General features: G+C 34.9%; 1 protein-coding gene across 1 annotated transcript in view; it reads left to right on the plus strand.

Moving 5' to 3' along the window:
- Nucleotides 1–27,321, plus strand: part of LOC130453573 (cAMP-specific 3',5'-cyclic phosphodiesterase 4D-like) — a 352,871-nt gene that overhangs the window by 89,410 nt on the left and 236,140 nt on the right. The window contains exon 2 of the mRNA XM_056820816.1: nt 3,776–3,901. Within this exon, the coding sequence (XP_056676794.1) occupies nt 3,860–3,901 (42 nt within the window). The 5' untranslated portion in view covers nt 3,776–3,859. The remainder of the gene's footprint in view (nt 1–3,775; nt 3,902–27,321) is intronic.

The following is a 27,321-nucleotide window of genomic DNA, read 5'->3' on the forward strand; positions in this document are numbered from 1 at the left end:
TAGAAAACAAAGGTAACACTTTGGTACAAAATATTGAGTTAATAAGAATAATTAATTGGAATTTAAGACAGCTATTTGACAAATCATATTCTTTCCCTTCGTCATTCTTTCTTTCCTTCCTTTTCTGCCCTTTATTCCCATTTCCTCCTCCTCTTTCTTCTGGCTTTCTCTTTGTTTCTCTCTGACTCTCAGTCTCTATCTCTCTCTTTCTCATGGATCAAGTAATAAAATCACTATGTATGCTCAGTTTAATATCTTTGGGAGCATAGTTTGGGACATTTGTTCACTTTTTTTTATTTAATGGAATAGGCTTTTTTTTCTGTTTAACCTTTATGAAATGGTGTCTTCTGATTTTATTCGATGAGTGACTAAGTTTTACAACCTGGATATTTAAACATGTACCCATTAAGAAATATGTAGTTTTCTCCAAATTCTTAATGTTTTTCTTAATCTTTTTTTTTTAACTTTAGAGGAATCTTTTAGGAACTTCCCTCTCTCATTTTGAAGAAATATTCATCTGAGGTTCATCAGCTCTTTCAGTTTACTTCAGAATTTCTCTTTCTTCTGTTAAGTATAGGTAAAATTAAATTTATTTTAATATGTTAATAGCTTTGTTCTGTTCGTTTAACTTAAAGACCAATAAAACTTTTTGCACATACAAAAAAAAATACTTTCCAGAATGGTTTGGCAAGTTCACAGCTTCCCTTACAATGTACCAGTGTACTTATTTTCCCACATCACATCAACATGGTAATTTAATTTCCATTTTAGAAATCAAGAGACAATCTAAAAGATGTGAGGTAGTATATCAGAGTTGTTTTAATTTAATTTTCTCTAATTATCAGTTATTTGTAATGTGTTTTCACATAACTATTAATAGGTTTAATGTCATTATCTGAAATTATCCTTTGATCATTTATCTGTTGGGGAACAGCTTTTATTCTTAAGCATTTTACTCAGGTAGCTGTATGTTTTAGAAATGAGGCTTTAATCAGAGAAACTTGCTGCAAAGATTATTTGCATTCCCCTGGGAAATTTTCTTCTTCTAATTTTGGTAGGATTGATTTGTAAATACTTTTTAATGTAATAGCAATTATCTATTTTACCTCTTATGCTCCTCTATATCTCTTATTGGTAATGAACTCTAGCTTTATCTATCTATATCAATATCCACATATCTGACAGTTAATTTCTTCTATACTTCATAATTTAGTTTATGATAGTTCCTTTTATGTTCAGATCGTGAACTCATTTTGAGCTTACTTTGGTATATGGAAAATGATGTTGGTCTATGCCTGGTTTCTGCAAGACTACTTTCCAGTTTTCTCAATAGTTTTTTTTTAATCATACAGTAAAATTCTTGTCCTAGAGCTAGATTAAGATATAGCAAATACTAGATTACTGTCATTATTTGCTTCTGTATATTGTGTACCTCATCTTTTCCAATGATATATCACTCTCTTCCCTAGTACAAATTTATTTTAATAATTTTAATATAATTTGAGGTCTGATAGTATTAGACCCCCATTCTTTCCATCTTTTTTCATTTTTCTCTTGATACCATGACCATTTTTTTCATCTCAATAATTTTATTAGTTTTTCAGTAATATTTTGTAATTTTACCAAGTGATCAATTCTCTTTTCCTATCTTTCTTACATGGCTCACATTTCTTTTCTCACTCTTTCTTCTATCATTTGTATTTGGTTAACACATTAATTTCTTTGGTTAGTTTTATCTCTTTATTTAACTTCTAGGAAATTCTCTTAAGCTTGTATCCAGTTTTATTTTTCCATTGAGACTTTGCCTAGATGGAGTCATTGTCTTCTTATATGTTTGTTTCTTGAGCTTTCTTATCATCATAGTATTTCTTTATAGTTGAGTATAGTTCCCCCTTATTCTTCTGGCCTACTTCTTGATTTTGGACTTTATATTAATATTGACTTCTTTGAACTTCTTGGGGAGATGTCTTGCCTTTGTTCGTCTTTTATGTCCTACTTTCATAGCGTATTTTGGGGTCATGCAAGTTTTCAGTGCTTCCAAAGTGGCATGATCCAGGGAGAGGTCTATTCACTGCCTTCCTAATCCAAATTCCATAAGTTTTTGTCCCATGTTTGGGTCTGTTGGCTTGGGTACAGTTGAGTTTCGGTTAACTTTTTCTATACTTACTACTAGCCAGCCAGAAGGTTTTGCAAGTTCATAGTCACTGAATTACTTGCTCCCTTTTAGTCTTAGTCTCCTGCCCTCATATTTCTGCTATAGGTTAAATTTCTGTGTTGTAGGTTGGAACTGAGTCACTGATCTGTTTCTAGACTTACAGTCTCATAACTATGTTTTTCAGACTTGTTCTTTGCTCAGTACATAGCTGTGACCCAAGTAACTCACAACTTTTCCTCTCCACCCTACATTCATGACCTATAACTGAGAATGGGCAACAGAGATATCATATGGCATGCTTTCCTTCTCCCAGAGCTGAATTATGTGACCTACAGGATATTTTTCTCCTCTACTGCTTCCTTCCCTCTTACTTCATCTGGTTTCCTTCCCATTTCTTGGTGCTGGAAAACTCCTTGTCCTTGCCACCACTGCTATTGAATTCTGCTCTTTGCCAGCCTCTACCCCTGTATTCACAGACCTTTATGTCTTTCTATGTTCTTCTGGGATTGAACAATGACACTCTGACTTTTTTCTTGACTTTCTAGATGAAAATTCAGTCTGGCATGTTTTCTAGGCTGTCTTTTTCAATCTTTACTATTGCCTAGGTGGTTATTAAATATTTACTGGTGAAAAGTATTATGATAGTCACTGGTACAAAGATGAAAAATAATACAATCTCTTGTTTCCAGGGACAGTTCCTTCAATACTTCAATGGGTCCATGGTCACATGAATGTAGGGACTCCCTTTACTAGTATTTGTCCATATCTCCCCTAATCTAGGGAATGATGTGAATAAAAATGTATGTATAGGAAACCTTCCTCTATGTCTTAAAATTTGGCAGTCAAGGTACTATATTTATTATATCATTCAAGTTTTGTATCTTTCATACCCTTGTTTAAGGATAACCATTTTTAAAAATCTGATAACCTAGTAGATTAAATATTGACTATACTCTTCTATATATATTCATTGAGAATTTGATGTTTTAGGCCAAAAAATCACTGATCCCCTTACTCTACAAATGAGAACTAACATTTGTAGGTAGAGATAGCCTTTATAGTTAATGAAATTTGAGAAGCATTTTACAGATCTACCTTTATATCTACCAAAAAAAATAGCTTCTGATGCATAATGGTACAGAGATGATTATGGAAATATAGGATTTGTGCTTAGTAAAAATAGTTTTGTAAAAGCCATTTACATATGCTTGTATAGCTCTATACATTCCACCTATTAAATTGTTTCTATTAGTTATTTAAGAAATATAAGATTAAAATTAATGTCCAATAACTCCAAGTATTGTGTTTTATAAGATTTATTAATAATCACATGAAGTAGAACAAATAAAAGGCCAAAAGTAAAAGTCTGAGTACAAACCAACTTTCCCAGCTTCAATCAGGGGAAGAGAAAGAAAGGGCAGAGCTACACTCACAACTTCATCTCCAAAACGTAAGGACTTGTAATGTGAGAAGAAAAGTGGCATCTGGGAAAAGGAGTCCTGGAAAGACAATTCTACTTATACAGGAAATAATCCAATCATCAATCAAATTATAGACAATTTTTCTTATCACATGAATTAAACATCCACTGAATTGTGCTTTTCTTTGCTTTCTCTTCAGCATGTCATTTGACATTTGATTTGCCAGAAGCAAGGTCAGTGGAGTCCACTATCATTGATTTGAATTTTGGAATATAATACCACCATGGAAAAAAGCACAAGTGATTTGTTTCCACGGAGGAAAAGTGTAAGTGTTGGTTTTGTTGTTGTTGGGTTGTTTTTGTTTGTTTGTTTGTTTTGTTTTGTTTTTTGCCTGCATGTTTTCTCTTTGGCTAAAGTGGTGAGTTTCTTTTCTTATCTTTCTTCTTGGAAGTGGATTATTGTAATATTGTAAGAAGGCTTGCTAAATTTTTGTCCTCTGATTACATGGTGCCCATGAGAATCATGCGTCAGTATGAATAAGCGAAGTGTTATTTGTGATCATGTGCCTTTCAGAGAACTTCAGTCATCATACTTCTCACAATGACCTAGGTGACATTTGTATCGACAGTTGTGTCCAGTGATTTCACTGCATGAATATGAATTGGTACCACTGTGGAAGGATACTGCCTGAGTGTGTGCTCATGTATACTGAGAAACCAGCTATGGGTGCAGTTTTGTTTCTGAAATATAAAACTCTCTGAAAAGTCAGAACCTACAGAACCAGGCAGGGCTCACACTGGTAAGGTTTCCAACTCTGTAAAACCATCAATTTTTGCTAATAGTGAGTAGTAATTTGTATTTGGATTTGCATGATTTAGATCCCATTCCCACCTATGGACTTGTATATCCCCTCTGACCTCCATTCCTTGAGCTGTAAAATGGGAGTATTAGACAACATGATTTATGATATTTCTTCTGACTCCAAACCTATCAAAAGTATCAAGGTCAGCTAGGTAGCTCAGTGGGATAGAAAGCCAGAGCTGAAGATGGGAGATGCTGGGCTCAAATCTGACCTCAGATATTTCCTAGCTGTGTGGCCCTGGGCAAGTCACTTAACCCCAATTGATTAGCCCTTTTCACTCTTCTAATTTTAAAGTGATTTTTAGTATTCTAAGACAGAAGATAAGGCTTTTTTAAAATGTCAGATCACAGGGAGTATATGTTTTGATCATCAGACTGGTGTTATGGGAATGGATGTGTCTATGAAGCTGGTATGCATTCCCTTCTTAGCTACTTTATGCTACTGGCTATGTGCTACATTGTAAGTGACAGGCTGATGGGCTGTTGTACAGATCAGACATTTAGTCTTCATTCTCAGATAGTGGCAGCTGTACTCTGATATCAGAGGGGATGCACATTAAGGTGACAGTGGGAAGCAGAAGAGTTTTGGCAGTGGGAATCAGAGCAGGAGTTCAATACCAATTGGGAAGGTAGAATATGTGGGAGAGAGAGTAGAAATCAGCAAGGCGTCAGAGACACTGGCTGTTTGTTCCCATTAGAGGAGGTCAATACTGAATTAAAGAAGGGGTAAATTAAGTGCCCAGCCTAGAAACAAGGGGAAAAAAACAACTTAGAGAGTAGGTACTGAAATCGATTGTGCCTTTTTCCTGATTGACTTTTTTTTAAACCTGTTTGGTGTGATTTTGACCTCTGAGTGAATTTTGGCCTCTTTTTTTTTCATAGACATAGACTAGAGACATACTTTTATTTAAATAGCTTTTAAAAATTAAGATGACACCAAGGTTGTAAGCTTGAGTGACTAGAAACATAGAGATGCAGAAACTGAAAGTTGCATCTTCAAAATTAAGCAAATATTAAAATTATTCCAGGGGGCAGCTGAGTGGCTCAGTGGATTGAGAGGCAAAACAAGAGATGGGAGGTCCTGGGTTCAAATATGACCTCAAACACTTCCTAACTATGTGACCCTGGGCAAGTCACTTAACCCCCATTGCCTAGTCCTTACTACTCTTCTGCCTTAGAAACAATACCCAGTACTGATTCTAGGATGGAAGGTAAGGATTTGAAAAAAAATATTCCATTTTGGTTATGCCAGTGAACCCAGTTTTTGTATTTCTATCAATAAGTAAAATATAGTAAAAGCAAATGTACCTAGAACACATGGCTTATACTTATTGCCTCTGTTTTCTCAACTACCTCTTCATTGCTTAACTACTATTAATATAGCCTCCCCTTCTACCACTGTCATCAAGTATTTATTATGTGTCACATAAAGGCACAAAGAATAGGAAAAAAAACACAATTCCTAACCTCAAAGAGCTCACATTCTAATGAGGGAAACACTATAAAAATAACTAAGCATGTATCAGATATAGGGAAAAAATGAGAGATCATCACAGAGAGAGAAGGCACTGGAATGAGAATAAGGGGGGGAGAAACTAAAAGTTTCTGCAGAACATGGAATTTGAGTTGAGTTCTGAAGGATGCTAGAGAAACTAGGAGGCAGAGATAATACAGGAGAATATTCTAGGCAAGAGGAATAACTGTTGAAAAGGCATGAACCTGGGAGATAGAAGGTTGTGTGCTAAGAAAGAAGAAAAGCCCTAGTCTCTGAATTGTATGTAGAGAGTGTGTGGCAGGGGTGAAAAGTGTAACATTACTGGATAGATAAGAACAGGTCAGGTTGTGAAAGGCTTTAAATGCCAGAGAGGATGTCATATTTGATCCTGGAGGTAATTAGGAGCTTCTGGAGATGATTGAGTAGGAGACAGACTGGGACGATAAGACCAGGTCTGTGTTTTAGGAAAGTTCCCTTGGAAGTCCAATGGAAACTTGAATGGAAAGGGGACTTGATTCAGAGACATCATTTGGAAGACTCTTGCAACAGTTCATATAAAGAAATGCTGAATAGTAGTGGGACTTCCGGATAAGCATGGCAGCAGTGTATATGTGGGACGCTTCCTCTCCCCAGCATCCACCAAAATAGACTACCTAAAAAGAATATAAAAACCATTTTCGGAAGAATAGAGGAACTCTACAGTAGGGCACAGCATTGAAGGTATGTGGGGTTTCGGCATTTCCACACTATAGGAGAGTGAAAAAGCTCCCACCCAAACATGAGACAATCTACCCTCCCCCACCCCAACTAAACATCCAGAGTCAGAGTCAGCTCATGCCAGAATCAGCGAGTGAATGAAGGGCACCTCTAGAGTGAACAAGGGGCACCTCTAAGTACTTGGGAGCTGACTAGGACCACTGGGGACCTACCCCTGGGAGAAGTTACACTACAACCCCTGGAGAGCAGACCGTGGGCACTCTTGCGAACAGCGGTGGCTGCGGAGATTCAAGAACTTGCCTTAGGCAAAAACCTTTCTCCTTAACTCCATAAACAGAGAACCTGCCCATCTCACTCAGATTTCTGAATAAAAAGGGAAGGAAAAATCATTACAGGGATGGCTAATTGTGCCCATGACCAACAAACACTCTTCAAGAAAAACAGGAAGAAGGCATTGACCCTGGAAAACATTAATGGAGGGAAAACCCAGGCTACAGAGGAAATAGAGGAAGAAATTCAAACAAAATCAAAACTTTCCCCCCAAAATGGAAATTATTCACAAGCTCTGGAAGAATTTAAATTGCAGCTTATAAAAAGATGGGAGCCTTCTGGCAAGAAAAGTGGGAAATAATTCAAAGAGAAAATAAAAGTTTAAAGGACAAGAATTCCCAATTGGAGAAACAGCTGGAAGCCAAAAAAAAAGCAGGATAGTCCAAACTGAAACGGAAAACCAGTCTTTAAATACCAGAATTAGGCAACTGGAAGACAATGAACTTGCAAAACAGCAAGAATTAATAAAGCAAAGTCAAAAGACTGACAAAATAGAAGAAAACATAAAATATCTCACTTATAAGGTGACAGATGAGGAAAACAGAGGAAGGAGAGACAATTTGAGAATCACTGGTCTACCTGAAAAGCCAGAAATAAACAGAAATATTGACATCATAATACAAGAAATCATCCAAGAAAACTGTCCTGATGTTCTTGAACATGGGGGCAAAATAAACATTGAAAGAGTTCAAAGAACACCCTCTACACTAAATTCCCAAAAGACAATTCCCAGGAATGTAATTGCCAAATTTCAGAGCTTTCAAGTTAAGGAGAAAATTCTACAAGAAGCCAAAAAGAGACAATTCAGATACCAAGGAGCACCAATCAGGATCACACAAATGGCAGCTTCCACACTAAAGGACTGCAAGGCCTGGAACACAATATTCAGAAAGGCAAGAGAAATGAGTCTTCAACCAAGAATGACCTATCCATCAAAACTGACTATATGCTTCCAGGGGAAAGTATGGGCATTCAAAAGAATAAGAGACTTCCAAGTATTTGTAAGGAAAATACCAGAATTAAGTGGAAAGGTTGACATTCAAACACAATGATCAAGAGAAACATGAAAAGGTAAATAAGAAAGAGAGAGAAAAGGAGAAAATATTTTTTTTTATTCAAACGCTCTTTTTTGAGGGCTACAATCAGATCAAATTATATATATGAATATATGGGGAATGTTATTTGTAATCCTTAAAAATTGTATTCATTATCATAATAATTAGAAGAATCACTCATAGGAAAAGATTGGGGCATTACAGGCTATAAGATAATATGCAAAAAAAAAAGATAAAGGGTGGGTGGAAATCAATGATGGTACCAAGAGATACTTGAAGAAATAAAATAAATAGAATAATCTTTTTCACACAAAGATAAACATGGGAAGGGGAGGGGAAGAATACTCTTATAAGAAGGAGAGGAAGAGAGTGCTAATAGGTAATACTTAAACCTTACTCTCAGTGAAATCAACTCCAAGAAGGAAGAGCATCTAGATCCATTATGATCTTGAATTCTATCTTATCCTACAGGGTAAAGTAGAAGGGGAAACTAAGGGTAGTAGGGGGGAAGGGAGTACAAAATGGGAAGGAAGGAGAGGGGGGAGAGAATTTAACAGACCATTAAAAAAAAAGGAAGAAAAAGGGAGGGACCAGAAAGGGAAGCATATCAAGGGATAGGATTAGGGGGATTGATTAAAAGTTTAAATCCTGCTTCAAAAGGACATAGAAAAAGAAGAAAGGACAGAACTAGGAGAGGTTATCAAAATGCTAGGGAATTCACAAGTGACAATCATAACTTTGAACGTAAATGGGATGAACTCACCCATAAAATGTAGACAAATAGAAGAGTGCATTAGAATCCAAAATCCTACCATATATTGTCTACAAGAAACACACCTGAGGCAGATAGATACTCACAAGGTCAGAATTAAAGATTGTAGCAAGACCTATTGGCCTCAACTGATAGAAAGGCAGGAGTTGCCATCATGATATCTGACAAAGCCAAAACAAAAATAGACCTGATTAAAAGGGATAGGGAAGGTAAATACAGCCTGATAAAAGGCAGTATAGACAATGGGGGAATATCACTAATCAACATGTAAGCACCAAATGGTATAGCACCCAAATTTCAAAAGGAGAAAATAGTAAAATTGAAGGAGGAAATAGGTAGTAAAACTATACTAGTGGGAGACCTGAACCTACCACTATCAAATTTATATAAATCAAATTAAAAAATAAATAAGAAATGTAAAAGAGGTGAATCAAATCTTAGAAAAATTAGAGTTAATAAGTATATGCAGAAAAATAAATAGGGACAGAAAGGAATACACCTTCTTTTCAGTAACACATGGTACATTCGCAAAGATTGACCATATACTAGGTCATAAAAACATGGCATATAAATGCAGATAAGCATAAATAATAAATACAACCTTTTCAGATCATAAGTCAATAATAATAATGATCAGTAAGGGTACATGGAGAGCCAAATCAAAAATTAATTGGACATTGAATAATACGATTCTCTAAAATCAGTTATTTAGAGAACAAATCATAGAAATAATTAATAATTTCATTGAAGAAAATGACAATGATGAGACATCCTTTCAAACTTCATGGAATGCAACCAAAGTAGTACTTAGGGGAAAATTTATATCCTTGAGTTCATATATTAATAAAATAGGGAGGTCAGAGGTCAATGAATTAGACATGCAAATCAAAAAACTTAAAAGCAAAAAAATTAAAATCCCTCAAAAGAAACCCAAATTAGAGAGCCTAAACATTAAGGGAGAAATTTATAAAATCAAAAGTGATAGAACTAATGAACTAATAAATAAGACTAGAAGCTGGTATTTAGGAAAAAAACAAACAAAATAGACAAAGTACTGGTCAATCTAATTAAAAAAGGAAAGAAGAAAACCAAATCAACAGTATCACAGATGAAAAGGGAGAGTTCACCTCCAATGAAGAGGAAATTAAGGCAATCATTCAAAATATTTTGCCCAATTATATGGCAATAAATATGCCAATCTAGGTGATATGGATGAATATTTACAAAAATATAAATTGCCGAGATTAACAGAAGAAGAAATAGAATTCTTAAATAATCCCATATCAGAAAAAGAAATTGAACAGGCCATCAATATACTCCCTAAGAAAAAATCCCCAGGGCCTGATGGATTCACAAGTGAATTCTATCAAACATTCTAATAGCTAATCCCAATACTATACAAACTATTTGACATAATAAGCAAAGAGGGAGTTCTACTAAATTCCTTTTATGACACAAATATGTTTTTTCCAAAGCCAGGCAGGTCAAAAATGGAGAAAGAAAACTACAGACCAATTTCCTTAATGAACATAGATGCAAAAATCTTAAATAGGTTACTAGGAAAAAGACTCCAGCAAATGATCAGGATGGTTATTCACTATGATCAGGTAGGATTTATACCAGGAATGCAAGGATGGTTCAATATCAGGAAAACCATCCACATAATTAACCATATCAACAAGCAAACCAACAAAAATCAAATTATTATCTCAATAGATACAGAAAAAGCCTTTGACAAAATACAACATTCATTCCTATTGAAAACATTAGAAAGTATAGCAACAGAAGGGTCTTTCCTAAAAATAATAAACAGTATCTATCTAAAATGTTAGTCAACATCATCTGAGATGGGGATAAACTAGAAGCCTTCCCAATAAGATCAGTAGTGAAACAAGGATGCCCATTATCACCTCTATTATTTAACATTGTACTAGAAACACTAGCAGTAGCAATAGAGAAGAAAAAGAAATTGAAGGTATTAAAATTGGCAATGAAGAGAACAAGCTATCTCTCTTTGCAGATGATATGACGATGTACTTAAAAAATCCTAGAGAATCAACAAAAAAGATAGTGGAAATAATCAACAACTTTAACAATATTGCAGGATACAAAATAAACCCACATAAGTCCTCAGCATTTCTATATATCTCCAATCCATTTCAGCAGCAAGAATTAGAAAGAGAAATCCCATTCAAAATCACCTTAGACAATATAAAATACTTGGGAATCTATCTGCAGAGACAAACACAGGAACTATATGAACACAACTATAAAACAGTTTCCACAAAACGAAAACTAGATCTGAGCAATTGGACAACACATTAGCATAATGGGTAGGATGAGCTAACATAATAAAAACGACCATCCTACCCAAACTTATCTATTTATTTAGTACCATACCCATCAAACTTCCAAATTTTTTTTTACTGAATTAGAAAAAAACATAACAAAATTCATTTGGAAGAGCAAAAGATCAAGGATAGCCAGGGAAGTAATAATAATAATAAAAATACAAAGAAAGGTTGCCTAGCAGTACCAGATCTCAAACTATATTATAAAGCAGTGGTCATGAAAACAATTTTGTACTGGCTAAGAGACAGAAAGGAGGATCAGTAGAATAAACTTGGGATAAATGACCTCAGCAAAACAGTCTATGATAAGTCCAAATATCCCAGCTTTTGGGACAAAAATCCACTATTCAACAAAAACTGCTGGGAAAATTGGAAGACAGTGTGGTAGAGATTAGGCTTGGATCAACACATCACACCCCCCACCAAGATAAACTCAGAATGGGTGAATGACTTGAACATAAAAAAAGAAACTATAAGGAAATTATGTGAACACTGAATAGCATACATATCAGTCCTTTGGAAAGGGAAAATTTTTAAAATCAAGGAACTTAGAGTCACAAAATGTAAAATAAATAATTTTGACTACATCAAATTAAAAAGTTTTTGTCCAAACAAAACCAATGTAACTAAAATCAGAAGGGAAGCAACAAATTGGGAAACAATCTTCATAAAAACCTCTGACAAAGGTTTAATTACTCAAATTTACAAAGAGCTAAATCAATTGTACAAAAAATCAAGCCATTCTCCAATTGATAAATGGGCAAGGGACATGAACAGGCAATTTTCAGTCAAAGAAATCAAAACCATTAATAAGTACATGAAACGTGTTCAAAATCTCTGATAATCAGAGAGATGCAAACAAAAACATCTCTGAGGTATCACCTCACACCTAGCAGATTGGCTAACAAGACAGCAAAGGAAAGTAATGAATGCTAGAGGGAATGTGGCAAAGTGGGGACATTAGTGCATTGTTGGTGGAGTTGTGAATTGATCCAACCATTCTGGAGGGCAATTTGGAACTATGCCCAAAGGGTGCTAAAAGACTGTATGCCCTTTGACCCAGACATAGCACTGCTGGGTTTGTACCCCAAAGAGATAATAAGGAAAATACTTATACAAGAATATTCATAACTTCGCTATTTGTGGTGGCAAAAAATTGGAAAATAAGGGGATGCCCTTCAATTGGGGAATGGCTGAACAAATTGTAGTATATGTTGGTGAAGGAATACTGCTACGCTCAGAAGAATAATAAAGTGGAGGAATTCCATGGGGACTGTAACAACCTCCAGGAATTGATGCAGAGTGAGAGGAGCAGAGCCAGGAGAACATTGTGCAGAGAGACTGATACACTGTGGTACAATTGAATGTGATGGACTCCTCTATTAGTGGTAATGCATTGTTTCTGAACAACCCAGAGGGATATAGGAGAAATAATACTATCCACATTCAGGGGAAAATCTGTGGCAGTAAAAACACCAAAGAAAAACAACTGCTTAATTAATTACATGGGTTGAAAGGGATATGGTTGGGGATGTAGACTCTAAATTAATATCCTAGTGCAAATACCAACAGCATGGAAATGGGTTCTGATCAAGGATACATGTAATACCCAGTGGAATTGAATGTTGGTTATGGGAGGGGGTGATAGAGGGGAGGGAGGAATAGAAAATGATTTTTGTAAACAAGCTTTGTAAACAAGTTTGAAATTGACCAAATAAAAAATGTAAAAAAAAAAGAAATGCTGAAGTCTTTATTATGATTATGGCTTAGTGACGTAAGAGAAGATGTATATGAAATATGTAGTGAAGGTAATGTGGGGCAACTATGTGGCTCAGGAGATAGAATGCTGACCTGGAGACGTAAAACCAATCTCCATGAGTTCAAATACAGTCTTAGACACTAGCTGTATGATCCTCAGAAAAATTGTTTACTTCAGTTTCCTCATTTTTAAAATGAGCTGAAGAAAGGAATGACAAATCTCTCCAGTGTCTTTGCCAAGAAAACCCCAATAACATGACTTAGTCAGATTTGACTTAAAACAACTGTATAAAAATGAAAGTGAAATAATGTCAATGGACTGAGTAAATGGGATGAGAATGACTGAAGGGTTAGGATGACACCAAGATTGTAAACTTGAGTGCCTGGGAGAATAGAGTTTCAGAAACTGAAAGTTACATCTCTAAAAGTAAGTAAGCCCTTCAAATATTTCTTTCTCTTGATTGAGGCCTTTCAGTGCCAGTTTAAGAACCTCACTTTATAATAACTCCAAAGATTTAATTTTAAATTTTAATAAATCTAAATTTAATTAAATTTAAATAAAAGTTCAAGGATATCTAAAGGAAAAAAAATAGGAGGAAACACTGGGGTCTGACAATAATGATGGCATCTGTGAGATGGTGCAATCCTTAGACCCCACAACAAAAGGCTCAGTCAGCCAAATGTTCTTTTTTTTTCCTAGTCTTAGAACTTCCTAACCATTATCCAATTTGGCTCTGGACCCAAGTGGACTGTGATTCTTCCAGAAGTTTACATAGCATATCCTATTTCAGCCAGAAAGAGAGGACAACATTTACTATGGTTTTATCTACTATCACTCCCTGCATTCCTGAACTTTACCTCCCAGATGCTCTTACCATAGAATTTGCAGCTGGTCACTATTTTATCTGTTTGAACAATATCCCCTTGGTACAAAGAAGACTTAGCCATCTAGTCTCCATTACCATCTATCAATCTAAGGCAAGCCCCCTGTGGACTAGAAGAATTCTAGCAACTTCATAGACCATTCTCTTTCATTGGGAAAAATGCCTTCTCACGGCTCTCTTCCACTATTTCAGCAACAAAGTGAAAGCATATGAGGGTGTGATAAAAACAGATTTTATTATTTCCATCATGTGAGTATCACCAACATGCCCCTTTGTTGAGTTCTCCAAGGGAGTGAAGGCATCCAAACTGATGTAGCTGTGATGTGAGAACATTTGTACACATCTGAAAGGGCACCAAAGCAAACACATTTCTGAGTAATAGAGCCTGCTCTGTGTTAACAGGTTGATGCGAATGTGATCCCCCAAGGCCATTTTCTTTCTATAATTCTCTGAATAGCTTTCAGATGTGAAGGTTGAAAGAATGAATAAATGTATTTATAGGGAGAGGATGGAAACCTGCTCCATTCACTCATCAGGGCTTCCTCAAGAATGAGCTGCATTAAAATATTAGAACAAATGTACCGAGAAGTGCCTGAACTCTTGGCTATAAATGGATTTGACCTCTAAAGCATTTACAATCATCTCTTCTTCAAACTCAAAGGGCAAGAATGTCCAAATACATTTGTTGGGTTGGTATTTTGCTGTATTGATTATTACTTAAAATAAATGAGGCAGTGAATGGTTCTTTCTATCACATGAAGATTTCCATTGAATTGGAGCATTCCAGGATATGTTTGATCAAATTGTGAATCTGTAGCCAAAGATACAAACTGAGCATAACAACAAACTGTCCCGTGATTTCTGCAATTTCTCTTCCTCATTGATGAGGTAGTGAGAATAGAGCCATCACAAGAAATATTTTCATGAAAGCAAGTGAGAAGGTGGAGAGACTGACATGAATGTATCCTGGGTGGAGTAAGGGTACCTTGGAACAATTTAAGGCTTTGTCCCTGCTGAAAGTATAGTCATTGGGGGCAAGAGGTAACCCTAAGCAAGTCATTTAACTTCTATCTGCCTTTTCCCTCACATTTGTGAAATGAGGATAATACTTCCCAGGTTTATGAGGATTAGAATAAATTCATGTGGAGTGCTTTGCAAACCTTGTTTTATCATGATAACCACTTGAAATGTAAGCTAGCTCCCCCATTAATAAGCAACTTGAATCTAGGAGATGCTTTTTTTTTCTTTGTAACTTCCATGCTTAGAATATCTCTGGCACATAGTATATGCCTAATCAACATATATTGATTGATTGTTTGATTAGTTGACTGATTATAATTCTTTTCACATATATAGTCTGTAAAATAGAACCCTAAGAAAGAGAACTCTAAGCAGATCCAGTCATTCATTCTGTGGCCCAAGAAGAAAGTTTGTTTTGAAATCAGAGGATCCGATTTTGAATCCTGACTCTGCTACTTTTGCTCCCTGTGTAACCATGGGAAAATCAATTTACATCTATGGGCCCAATTATTTGTTGAAATGGGATTTAGTTTCAACACTTCTAAACTGAGGACATTGAAAATGTTCGACTAGATGATCTCTAAGACACCTTTCAAACTCTGAATCCAGGGTCTTATTGTTCATTCTGGTCTGCTGAAGTTATTGCTTCCCAGGCCAGATCAAGAATGACAAGAAGGTTTGTAGCCTCTAGTGACTGGTGGGAATCTCTGTCAATTTCATTTGGTCAATACTAGGTATTTAGGTATTGGTTTGAGAGGGCCAGCTCACAATCACAATCAAAGAATTGAAGAGTTTCAAAAAACCTCATATGTATCAAGTAGGTCAATAGATCTTTGACCAGAATCTCCTCTATAGCATTTCTGATGAGCAGCTATGCATCCTTTTATTCAAAAGCCCTCCAGATAAGGAACTGTGGAAGGAGTTTGTACAGCTTTTGGTCATTCTTGTTAGAAACATTTTTATTTACATTCAGGGTAGATCAAATATAGAACACAACTATTGCTCCTAGTTTTGTTTTCTAGAGCCAAGAAGAATAGATCTAATCCTTCATATGTGTAATCTTCAAATATTTGCAGATTGCCTCATGTTGCTTCCAACCCATACTCTCCCACAACACTTTAGTCTTCTCTTCTCAATACTAAAGACCTTCCATTCCCTTTGAGGATCTTGTTATTCTCTTTAGTAACATCCCTATTCTGAGATAAAGTAATCTCATACTGAGGAATCTTGAACTCAGAAGGTTGCAACGATGGCCATGTATGGAGACCTGTACCCACTTAACATAGGCAGAAGTACTCATTAAACCATTAAGGAATGAGCTGCCTTCAAAAGTTCAGGCTTATAAAATTTGATTAAACAACCCAGTCAGAAAGAACACATAGTTAAGAGAAGATCATCTCCTAAACACCAGAGCATGGGAACCTTTGGATAATAGTGGAACAAAAAGACATGAATACCTTAGGAAGGTAACTTTGAGGTTTCCACAGGGAAAAGATGTTCTCATTCGAGTAAAAATGTTTCTCCATGCATTGGTAATCAGGTTTACTGCTAGATATCTTCTGAAGTGATGAAAATGATGACAAGCAGCATTTATATGATGTTTTATCGTAATTAACAAGCAAGATGGTTGTAAAAAGGCCTTTCAAGCCTGAAACATCTATACCATACTGAAGACAGAGGAGGTTCGTGGAAGGTTGGGAAAGAAATTATAACCTTGGCTAAACAAATCCATAGCAATCAATAAGACTTGAATTGAGTTCCTATCAAGGAAAAAATTGAGGAGGAAAAAGTCAGACAGGGAGGATGTCAAAAGAAACCTGAAGCTGGCCAGAATCAAGTGTAACAACTTTAAGGATTTATTTAGCTTTGAATATTTTTGTTCTGTTACTTTATCCCTCCTTCCTTCATTGTGTGTCTTCTTATAGTATAATCATAGATTTAAAGACAAAATAAACCTCACAAGCCATTTAATCCAATTTCTTAATTTTGGAGATGAGGAAAATAAGACTCAAAGAAATGAAGTAATTGGCTGAAATCCTTTATAGAAAGTCATTTTGGAGTTATCTAAGATACTGGTGTGTGACAGCCAGATGGTACAATGGATAGAGCCCTAGACTGGGAGTAAGGAGTTTCCTAGTTGTATGACTCTAGGCAAGTCACTTAACCCTGTTTGCCTTAGTTTCCCCTCTGCAAAATAAGCTGAAGGAAATGGTAAATCAAATCCAATGTCTTTGCCAAGGAAACTCAAATGGGATGATGAAAAGTTGGATACAACTGAAAAACAACTGAATGACAAGAGACTTGTGTTTTGTTATTGGAGAGTAGGAAGAGAATGAGCAGAAGTTAGATTAGATGACCGGTGATATGGTATAATGGATAGGGAGTCAGACCTGGATTCAGGAAGACTTGAGTTCAAATTATGCCTCTTTTACTTTCTTCCCATGTGACTTTAGGCAAGTCACATAACTTCTTCATAGCCTAGTTTCTTCATCTTTACAATGAAAGGTTGGACTCATTGGTCTTTAAGGTCCATCATAGCTCTTTATGATAAAACTCCATAGGATTTTCCCTGCAGGGGCTCTGGTTACCTGGAAATCATACAAAACATGTGAGAATTCATGACATCTAGAGACCAGAAAAAGGACTAAGGGACCTACAAATTTGAACTTGATTGTGAAAAAAGTTATAGAAGCTTGGATATGGGAAGCCTGCATCCATTGCAGTGCTGCATACCTAAGGAAAATTCTCATTTTACTCAGTTGTAACGAACTATGGTCTGAGATGAAAGCATCCAAGGAATAAAAAGACTTTGAAAAGCTATTTAAAATATAATTTAAATATCCCATGTCTCAGGGGAAAGAGCATTAAAGCTAAATAATTAAATAAATGGTTACTTTAAGGAATCATAAACCCTTGGATATTTCCTGCTTATATTTGCTTAATACAAAGGTTTTGTCTCTGTCCCTTGGCCCTAAATTCAGGCTCTTCATTGTTCATGTCAGTTTTGATTGCATAAATTTGATTATATTTATCTTTATTTCCCCAAATGCAAACATCAGACCTCTCATTTCACTGCTTAAGCAGCAGTTAGTTTGAAAATGCCCTAGCATGGAAAGTGCTTCCAGGTAATTAAATGAGGCTGAGGAGAGGATTACTGTCTTCTAGAGAAAAAAGCCTGACTTTTCCCCAAGTTAAGTTGTCATCTTGGTGTTTCAACATGGCCAATGAATCTCAGATTTCAGATTCAGCTGAAATCCTCTGTTAGATGCATTATTCTGGGAATACCATTTCCCTCACCTCTTTTACTGTGCCTTTTACACAGAATTCAATGGATATTGTTAGGGTAGGATTTTGGGTAAGGGAAACACAAGAGGAAAAAGCACATTTAAAAAATCTGCTTTATTGTTTAAGAAGGAAAAGGAATAAGGGCTTAAGAATTTGCTTATTCTTATGTAAAAACTAACTAAACTATAATAACTAGGTTACTAAACTAAAAAACTTAACCAAATACCCAACTCTTACAGCATGAGTCCAGAAACAGTTAGAGCCAGGATCTGTTGTTAGATGTCCAAGCAAGTCCTGATATCCACGTAAGAATGATGCTGCCAGCAGCCAGATATAGGAACTCAATCTGAACACAGGGAAATCCTCTTCATGCCTTCCTCTCAACTTCCTCAGAAGACCAGAAGGAAGTCAGTTGGGCCAAAATGGAATCTTCCCAGACCCTGAGGCTCAGGTTCCCATGTGACCCGTGGTCACATGCCACTGTCAATCATACCTATGTTTGCATTTTTCAGTTTTTGCATACTTTTGCAAATTGCAAACCGTTTCATCCTTTATCACATTCCCCCCTATGGCATGAATCAAAAATCATGTTGGAAACACAATTTTTGAATTTGTTACCTAAACTAAGAAATTTACCCAAAAGAACAAACAACCTACACTCAGCTATCTTACCCTAACTTACACTAAACTACATTTTATTAGTAAATAACAGATCTATATCTAATCATAACATCATTAGTACCCTAACTATACATTGTTTTACTCATTTAAGTAGTGAATCAATGTAACCTACCCATGTTTATGTTTTGTGTTTGTTTTATTATGTTGTTACTTTTGCTATTGTCATGTTGTTTTGCTTTTTAAATGTCAGTGTTTCTGTTGTATAAGAGTTATGTTACTGTTGTATGCAACATACTTCCTCTTGCATAGCCTTCTTCAATTCCATAGTAGTAAATATACTTGTGTTTGTATGTGAATAAATGCTGTTATGATTTACTATAATACATTACCCAAACTATAAAATCATTAGTCCATATATCCTGTAATCCTCCTCACTGCAAATTTCACAGTCTTTTAAATTTATAAATTTTCATTCTTTCAACAATGTCCATTAATTCCTGAATTCTCCTCTCCATCTGCATTTTCCTCGTCTATCCTCTTCCACAGATGGTCCTCTCCTTACTTATCTTTTTGACTACAGACTCAATTTGCCTGATGATTCTAACTTCCTGCAATCTCTTCTTCATTTCCTTTTTCTTCAATGATTTGTACATTTTCATCATTTATATACCATGTGCTAATTTTATATGTGAACAATAATACCAAGAATCTCTACCCAAAACTTTTACTGAAGATGGAGAAACCAACAAAATACTGAAAGGACCTAACCAACTTTCCTGTGTTTGCTGATGTTTTAGCAATTTTTTTTACATATACCGTATCTCCTGGTTCATAATTTGAAGAGAATAATCCAAAGGACCAGTTTGAATTAATACTCCCATAGCATGTAATTCTTTTAATCTTTGTTGTAAAGCACTTAGGTAGAAGCAAGTTGACAATTTCGTCCTAAGAGAGATGTATAGACTCTTACACGTTTTCGCTTATAGTGGAGCATGTCCAAAAAGGATTTCATAGGATGATATATGCAAATCTGCTCTTGGCCTCATACGTAAGTAAAACAAAGCTATGGGAAGAATCTCTGACCATTTGAGATGAGTTTCAGCTCAGAGCTTCTCCACCATACTCTTTATCCTGAAACTCAAACCTGAACATCTGCAAACCTTACATAAACTTAAGGAAGAGATTTTATCTACACCAGCTCTTGGAAACCCAGACTATACTAAAGCTTTTTCAGTTATTTGTGCATGAGACCAAAGGTCATCTGGTGTGCTTACACAGACTTTAGGACAAAGTTATCGCCCAATTAGATACTATAGTTGTCAGCTAGATCCAATTGCTACAGGTACAGTTCCTTGTTTAAGGGGTGTAGCTGCTGTAGCTATGTTAGTTCAAAAGTCATCAGAATTAGTTTTGGGATGTCCATTGACAGTATTTTGTTCACATCAAATAGAAGCTATAATGAGAAAATTTCGTATAAAATTATACTTCTAGGTAGTAAAAATATCACATTGAAAAGGTGTAGTATATTAAACCCAGCTACACTTCTTCCTGATTTGCCAAAGAACTGTGAACCATTACATGAATGTTTAGAAGTAGTAAATCGCGTGGATATGCCTAGGATGGATGTATTCCTAAGTATTCCTATATTGATTTTAGGTCCTCTTTTTCCTTCTAATATATGGTTAAAACTCTTAACCTACTTTCTGGTGCACTTCTTTCCAAACTCAAACCTTCACAATCCCCACTCTCCTCCAAATATACACATATACATGCATACCTATATACCTTTCTTTCTTGTTTAAGTCTAAAGAAGAAATCAGAATACTTTTATTTGTTTTCCTCAGAAGAATAACATCATCTCAAATATTCTTTTGGTCATACCTAACAGAAACATTTCATGATTTACAGAAAACATTGCTAGAATTGAATTTTTAGAAAGACTAGGTTTGAAATCTAGTGAGATTTGGTGTTATTGAATCCCTAGGTGTTGGAGCATATCTTTTGATTTCCTTGACCTCTCTACATTTGCTTAATGGCACCAACTCTAAGCAACAAAGATGGAACTTTAGAGATAAAAATGTTTCATGTTCATGCTTGAACAGCTTCCTATTCTTTAGCATCTCTCTTTGCTTATACCTTTACAGATAGCACTTTCTTCTTCTGTGCTCTTTATTTTTTGGAAATTGTGTTTGCTTCTTGTGTTAAGCAGTGATTTATAGAGAATATATAGAGTAGGCTACCATTTTCTTCTACTATAATATATTGTTTTTGCCATATGTCCACATTTCTCTAGCCCCAAGATTTTTACATTTCATAGATTTTTTAATTTCATTCTATGGTGATTACAAAGCAGGAATTATAGCTGGTTTTGCAACATACCCTTGGGAATCCTGTGATGGAATTTTTATTCACATTCCTAAAGGATATTTCAAAAAGTAATATACATTATTGCTAAACTAGTAACTTGCATTTTCATTTGCTTTGTTTTCTCTTTATTGAATATCTTTGCCTATAGAAATTTAGCTTCCGAATTAAATCAGACAAGGAAATTTTTTCCATAAGGTTGATGCTGATTGAACACAATTAAGACAATTTAGGCTCCCAATCCCTAATTTATTTCCACATAAAATCAAGTGCTCTCCTGCAGATTACCTTGTGTTTATTGTGTATATACTTTTAAAATATTCTTATGCTTTATCCTAATAAAATATCAGTTCCTTGAGTCCAGAGCCATTTTTGCTTTCTTTTTTTGTACCCTAACAAACTAGCACATTACCTGGAATCTATTTGGTGCTTAATGAATGCTTGCTTATCAATTGATTGGTATTATAACAATATTGAGTGTCTGTTTCATTTGGTTTGGCAAGAGTCCATGTAAGTTTTGCCTTTTCTGTGTTCTATAGATGGGATAGTGGCATATCATTAATATTTAATTCTTGAAATGTGGATATTCCTGGGACTTCACTGCAAAATATTTTAGAGCAGAAACAATATTCCTTAGCATTTTCAATCCCACTTTCCCCTGGAATTCTTAATTTCACTGCATGCTCAGGCCATTTCTTAACCTTTCTCCCCAGTCACCTTTCAGATGCTTCATTTCACATAATATCAAAACTGTCGCCTTCTCCATTAACATCTTCTCATCTATTTTAGCTGCCTTTCCTCTGTCTAGGTACCTTTTCCTTCTCATGATTTCATCCCTACCTTCTGCCTTTATTCTTACTCTTCTGGAACCCTGAAGAATGACCAAATCACTCCTGCTATTTTTTATGGCTGGATTGTATCAATCTAATCCTCTGTGGTCTAATCACCATATCTATAACTTTCTAGGCTAAAAGTGCCTTTTCCTGGTCACTAATCCTCTTTGTATATTGTCTCTTGGCCTTATTTTCAGAGACTTTTAAAAATTAGTATATCAGATTGTCTTCATAATAATTCTAATTTAGGACAGGAATAGAAAAGATAAGATTGTTTCTGTTTGTGTTTTATCTCATTCATTGGACTATAAATTATAGTTGGGCAGAGGTTCTTTTTGAATAAATTTTACATTGACCACAGACCCTAGCATAGTGATTTTTGTATGGTAGGCGTTTAACTTAATAAGTTATTAGACTGAACTGATGATACAGTATATCCAATTAGAACTTCTATAGAAATTTAATAAATTTAAACTATATGAAAAGTCAGCCAGGGCATTTGCAATGGTTCCTTTCTTAACCAAAATATTTTTAATTTCTTGATGATCAGAACTCCATTTTGTTAGTTCCATTGCATATTGAATACCATTCATTACTATGGTTGGACATTCAGGCCCATTGGGAAAGAGCACCTTCTACTAAATAATCATCTTCATTTCTGATGTTAGGTTTTCCATCACATTCTCTCAATGAAAGACTGACTCGTAGTGACTTCCTTTAATTGGTAGAATTTGTATCTGTTCACCTTTCTGCCTAAAGGAATACATAAGTAAAATATCTGGCTGGTATATGAAAATGATGCTCCTAACCTACTATTATCAGTAGGATTTGTACTCTTAGATGTATTTCTAGACTTGGTGAACAACCAGAAGATCTAGGCTAGATGTCTAATTGGTATATTTTATTCCTTGTGCTTATGTCCTCTTAAGAAATCAATTACAGAAATTGTTATATTCATATAAAATCAAGATAGAGCATTTGGGATTCTTAAGGTATATTTGCTTTAAGCTGTAGCTATATCTCTGACTAAAGAAGCAGGATAAGCCATTTACTTCTTCCACTGGGAAAAAGAAAAGAAAACAAAACTAATGACAAATTTCTTGCTCTTCAGTTTTCTTTATTCTCTATTCTGGGTTGAGTGGCTTGTTACTATTAAATCTTCTTTTGCTTCCTAGGTTATCTCCTGGTTAGCCAAGAACCTTATTTTTAGTTCCCTCAAATATTTTTCTGTCCTCTTGTCTCTTATGGCCATCAAAGTATTCAACAGATTTGGGGTCTTTGAGATTTCATTATTACCTCATTTTACAAAGCAACTATTTCTCAAACATCACACTCTGTGTCCAGTTGGATGTTTCTTCTTTGGCTTTAGCTCTTCACCACTTCCCTGGATTCTTTCAAGACTCATCTCAAATTCGACCTTCTTAAGATGATATTCTTGTTGTTGTTTTTTCCCATTGCTATAATGCATTCCTTCTGAGGTAACCTTGCATTTAAATTACATATTTTTATGTTCTCAGTGGTTTGTTTTCCTCATTAGAATGCAAGTTCCTTGAGGACAGGGAACATGTTTCATTTTCATTTTTTTCCTTTCTCTATTTCCTCAGAACTTATCATGCTATCTGGCTAAATGTTTAAAAATTGCTTAATGAGTGATTGATGGATTGAATTGACCTAAGGAATCTGCCTCATTCTTGAGTTTCGAGTAGAAGAAATTTTGCAGTGGTAGTTTATTTGCATAATATTTTATTAAGATGTCTGTATTATTTTTCCGCAAAAGTCTGCCAAACTCACATGTTTTTTAATAAGTCCTCTCACTCTAATAGACTGGTTTTCAATTAATTATAATTTTTATTTTAGATGAAATAAATTATTAACCATAGGTCATATTGTACTACTGCTTTATATAGTTAATTCCACAGTGGTTTGGAGCATCTTATTTGTATTAAGATCTTAGGGTCCAGGATCATTTTCTTTCTCCCGGTAAGGGAAAAGTTCAGAGTCTCTTCTGCACAATTGGATTTGTTTTTTCTCTGATGAAATTGTCCTCTATTTGACTTATGATTCTCTTGGATGATCCATAGTTGTCTATATTTGTCACTCACCAGATGTCTTTTAATTGACATTCCCTGTCTTCCTTTTGTGGCTGAATAGTTCTTTGTTATTATTCAAACTTGAAGCAAATGCAAAATGTTTTGAGAGGAGAGAGTTCTTGGTGAATCTCTTGCATACTGAATTTAAACTCCACCTCAACAACCTGACAATTCTGAATTCAGAGGCTTAAGACTCCATCTGCTTACAAGTAGATAGTAGTCTATGGGGTCTGCATTGCTCAAGGAAGATTTTTTTTTTTCACATGGCTTATTGTTATATGTTATTCTAGTTTTGTTTTTGTTTTTTGTTTTTTGAGCATCAATTGATTTTAATGTCATGTTTTATATCACAGAAGTTTTAAAAGAAGTCCTTCATCAAATAACCCAAGGGTGCTTGATTTCACCAGGTATATTGAAAAAGATGTCACTTTCTTCTACGTTTTTTCCAACTGTGCCCATCAGAAAGGCACTAGCTAGCTGTAGAGCCTAGCATAGGATATTTTCACCTGGGGTAGCTTGCTGAATGATTGGCAATAACAATAACAGTAATGATGATAAAGAAAATAGCAATAGTTATTTATTTATATATAAATATTTATTTATTTATATATAAATATTTATTTATTTATATATAAATAGTTATTTATTTCTCACTTTAAGGTTTGCAAAGTGCTTTACATATTTATCTCATGTGATCCTCATAATGACCTTGTTAGGTAGATGCTACTATTATACTATTATTATACTATTATATTCCATTTTACAGTTGAGGAAACTAAAGCTTAGAAAAATCTAATGAATTGCTTCAATTCACACACCTAAATAAATGTCTAAAATATGGGTTTCAAACTAAGGTCTTCTTGACCCCAGATCCAACACTATGTCTACTGTGCCTTCATTTTCTTTCTATCTTGGAGATAATGGCAGTGGTAGATATAGGGGAGGGGAGGTGGAGAGGTAGGGAGTGAATTGTTTAAGACCACATAGCTAGTAAATGACCAGAGCCTTGAATCTGGACCCAAATCTTCCAACTACAAATCTACTGCTCTTTCTGCTATGTTAATTTGTCTTATTTTAAGATATAGAAATTGAGACTTCTAGATTTAAGGTGATTTGTTTGTGCTCATATAGCTAGTGAGTAGCAAAGCCATGATGGGCATTGTCTGTAAGTATATGGGTGCCTCCATGGTGAAAGAGGGATTAGATTTGTTCTATTGGGTCTCAGAGAAAAGAAGCAACAGCAGTGAGTGCAAATCATGAATGCTTGATATAAAGACCAGTTTCCTTATAATTTGTTGTTAGTCATTCCCTTTGTGACTCCATTTGGAGTTTTCTTGGGAAAGATCCTGGAGTGGCTTGCCATTTCCTTTCCAGCTCATTTTACTGATGAGGAAATTGAAGCAAACAAGACTCAGTGACTTGCCAAGGCTGAGGCCAGATTGGCATATGAGTATTCCTGACTCCAGGCCTGGTGCTCTATGCCCTGCACTATCTCACTGCCCTCCTAATAATGAGAGCTCTATTAAAAGAGAATAGGTGGCCTTTGGAAGTAGTAGGGTTTTCTTCCCTGGCTGTCTTTAAGTAAGACTGGATGACCATTTATGGGATGGGATGTGGATGGGATCTCTGTTAGGTTCAATTTAGTCTAGATGGCCTCTGAGAAAACTCTGAGATTCAATGATATCATATTATTGTGAATTATTAGATCATATTATTGTGAATTATTAGAAGAAACCTTTAATGGAGAAAGAATTTATAAATTGAAATTTTTCTAACTTAAATTAAAAAATATATATTTTACTTTGAATTGGCCAAATATCAAGAAATATTCAAATTTCTGAGGACAAAAAATATCGGAGAGGATTGTGTATAAAATCATTAATCTCTACTATGCTTAACTTGCCTTTAAAAAAAATATATATATATATGTATATATATAACACATTCAACATATCAGTTACAAAGTTATCTTGTTTCTCATCTCCATCTGGACTTTCTGTTTCCCTCCAAACATTTTTTCTAAAAATGCCTAATTGCTCCTCTTTTCTTCCCTTTCTTATCTCTGAGTGTCCCTCACCACTATTGGTAGTCCACCTTTTCCTCTAAACCTTTGTTCCCCTTCCTTATCTTCTTCTTCCTGCCCAAATTCCTTTGTAATGAGTCAGTATATCCAATCAAAACCAATTTTTACATTGAGCATATGGAATAGATACTTTTTAAAATTTTAAATAATTTTTATTCTTTCAATTAGATTTTGAAACAATATTCTCTCCTTTCCACTCCTCTCCCCAAGAAGGCAAATAGTATGACATAGGTTATACATATATTACCATATAATACACATTTCCCTGTTCATCAAGTTGAAAAGAAGACATATTACTTACACCAGAGGAAAAATTTGTGGAGGAAATAAAGTGAAGAATGATATTTTTCCATTTATATTCAGATACCTTCTGCTCTTTCTATGGCAATGGATAACCTTTTTCACCATTAGTCTCTTGGAATTATCCTAGTCCCTTTCCTTGTTAATAATAGTTAAATCATTCAAGTTGATAATCATGCATTATTGTTACTATGTATAATGTTCTCCTGGTTCTGCTCATTTCACTTTGTATCATTTCATGTCTTTCCAGGTTTTTCTTGGTGGTCAACTTGTTTTTCATTTCTTATGGTACAATAGTATTTCATTACAATCATATATCACAATTTATTGAGCCATTTCCCAATTGATGGGCATCTCCTCAGTTTCTAGTTCTTTGCTATCACAAAAAAAAGTTGCTAAAATATTTTAGGTTCTTTTCCTTTTTTCTTTGATGACCTTAGGAAATAAACCTAATAGTGATATCACTGGATAAAGAGATATAGTTTTATAACTCTGTAAAGCTCCTGATTGTTTTCCAAAATGGCATCAGTTCACAGTTCCACCAAAAATGTAAAAGTGTCCCTATTTTTCTGAATCCTCTACAACATATTTCATTTTCCTCTTTTATTGTTTTAGCCAATCTTGAATGTATGAGATGATATATTAGAGTTGTTTAATTTTGCATTTCTCTAATCAATCATGATTTTGAGCATTTCTTCATATAATTATATATGGTTTTGATGTTTTTATCCAAAAACTTTCTATTCAGATCTTTTGACTACTGATCAATTTGAGAATGGCCCAAAATCTTACATATTTTACAAAATTCTGAAGAGATGTTTAAAAGGTTAAAAGAAATGAACTAAGTAGTAAAAAGTCCAGCCTCGAAGAGAAGGAAGGTAAAATAATAAAGGCATTTAGACTGAAGGTATAATAATAACTAAGAA

Source organism: Monodelphis domestica, chromosome 3 (genome assembly GCF_027887165.1).
Source record: "Monodelphis domestica isolate mMonDom1 chromosome 3, mMonDom1.pri, whole genome shotgun sequence".
Lineage (NCBI taxonomy): Eukaryota > Metazoa > Chordata > Mammalia > Didelphimorphia > Didelphidae > Monodelphis > Monodelphis domestica.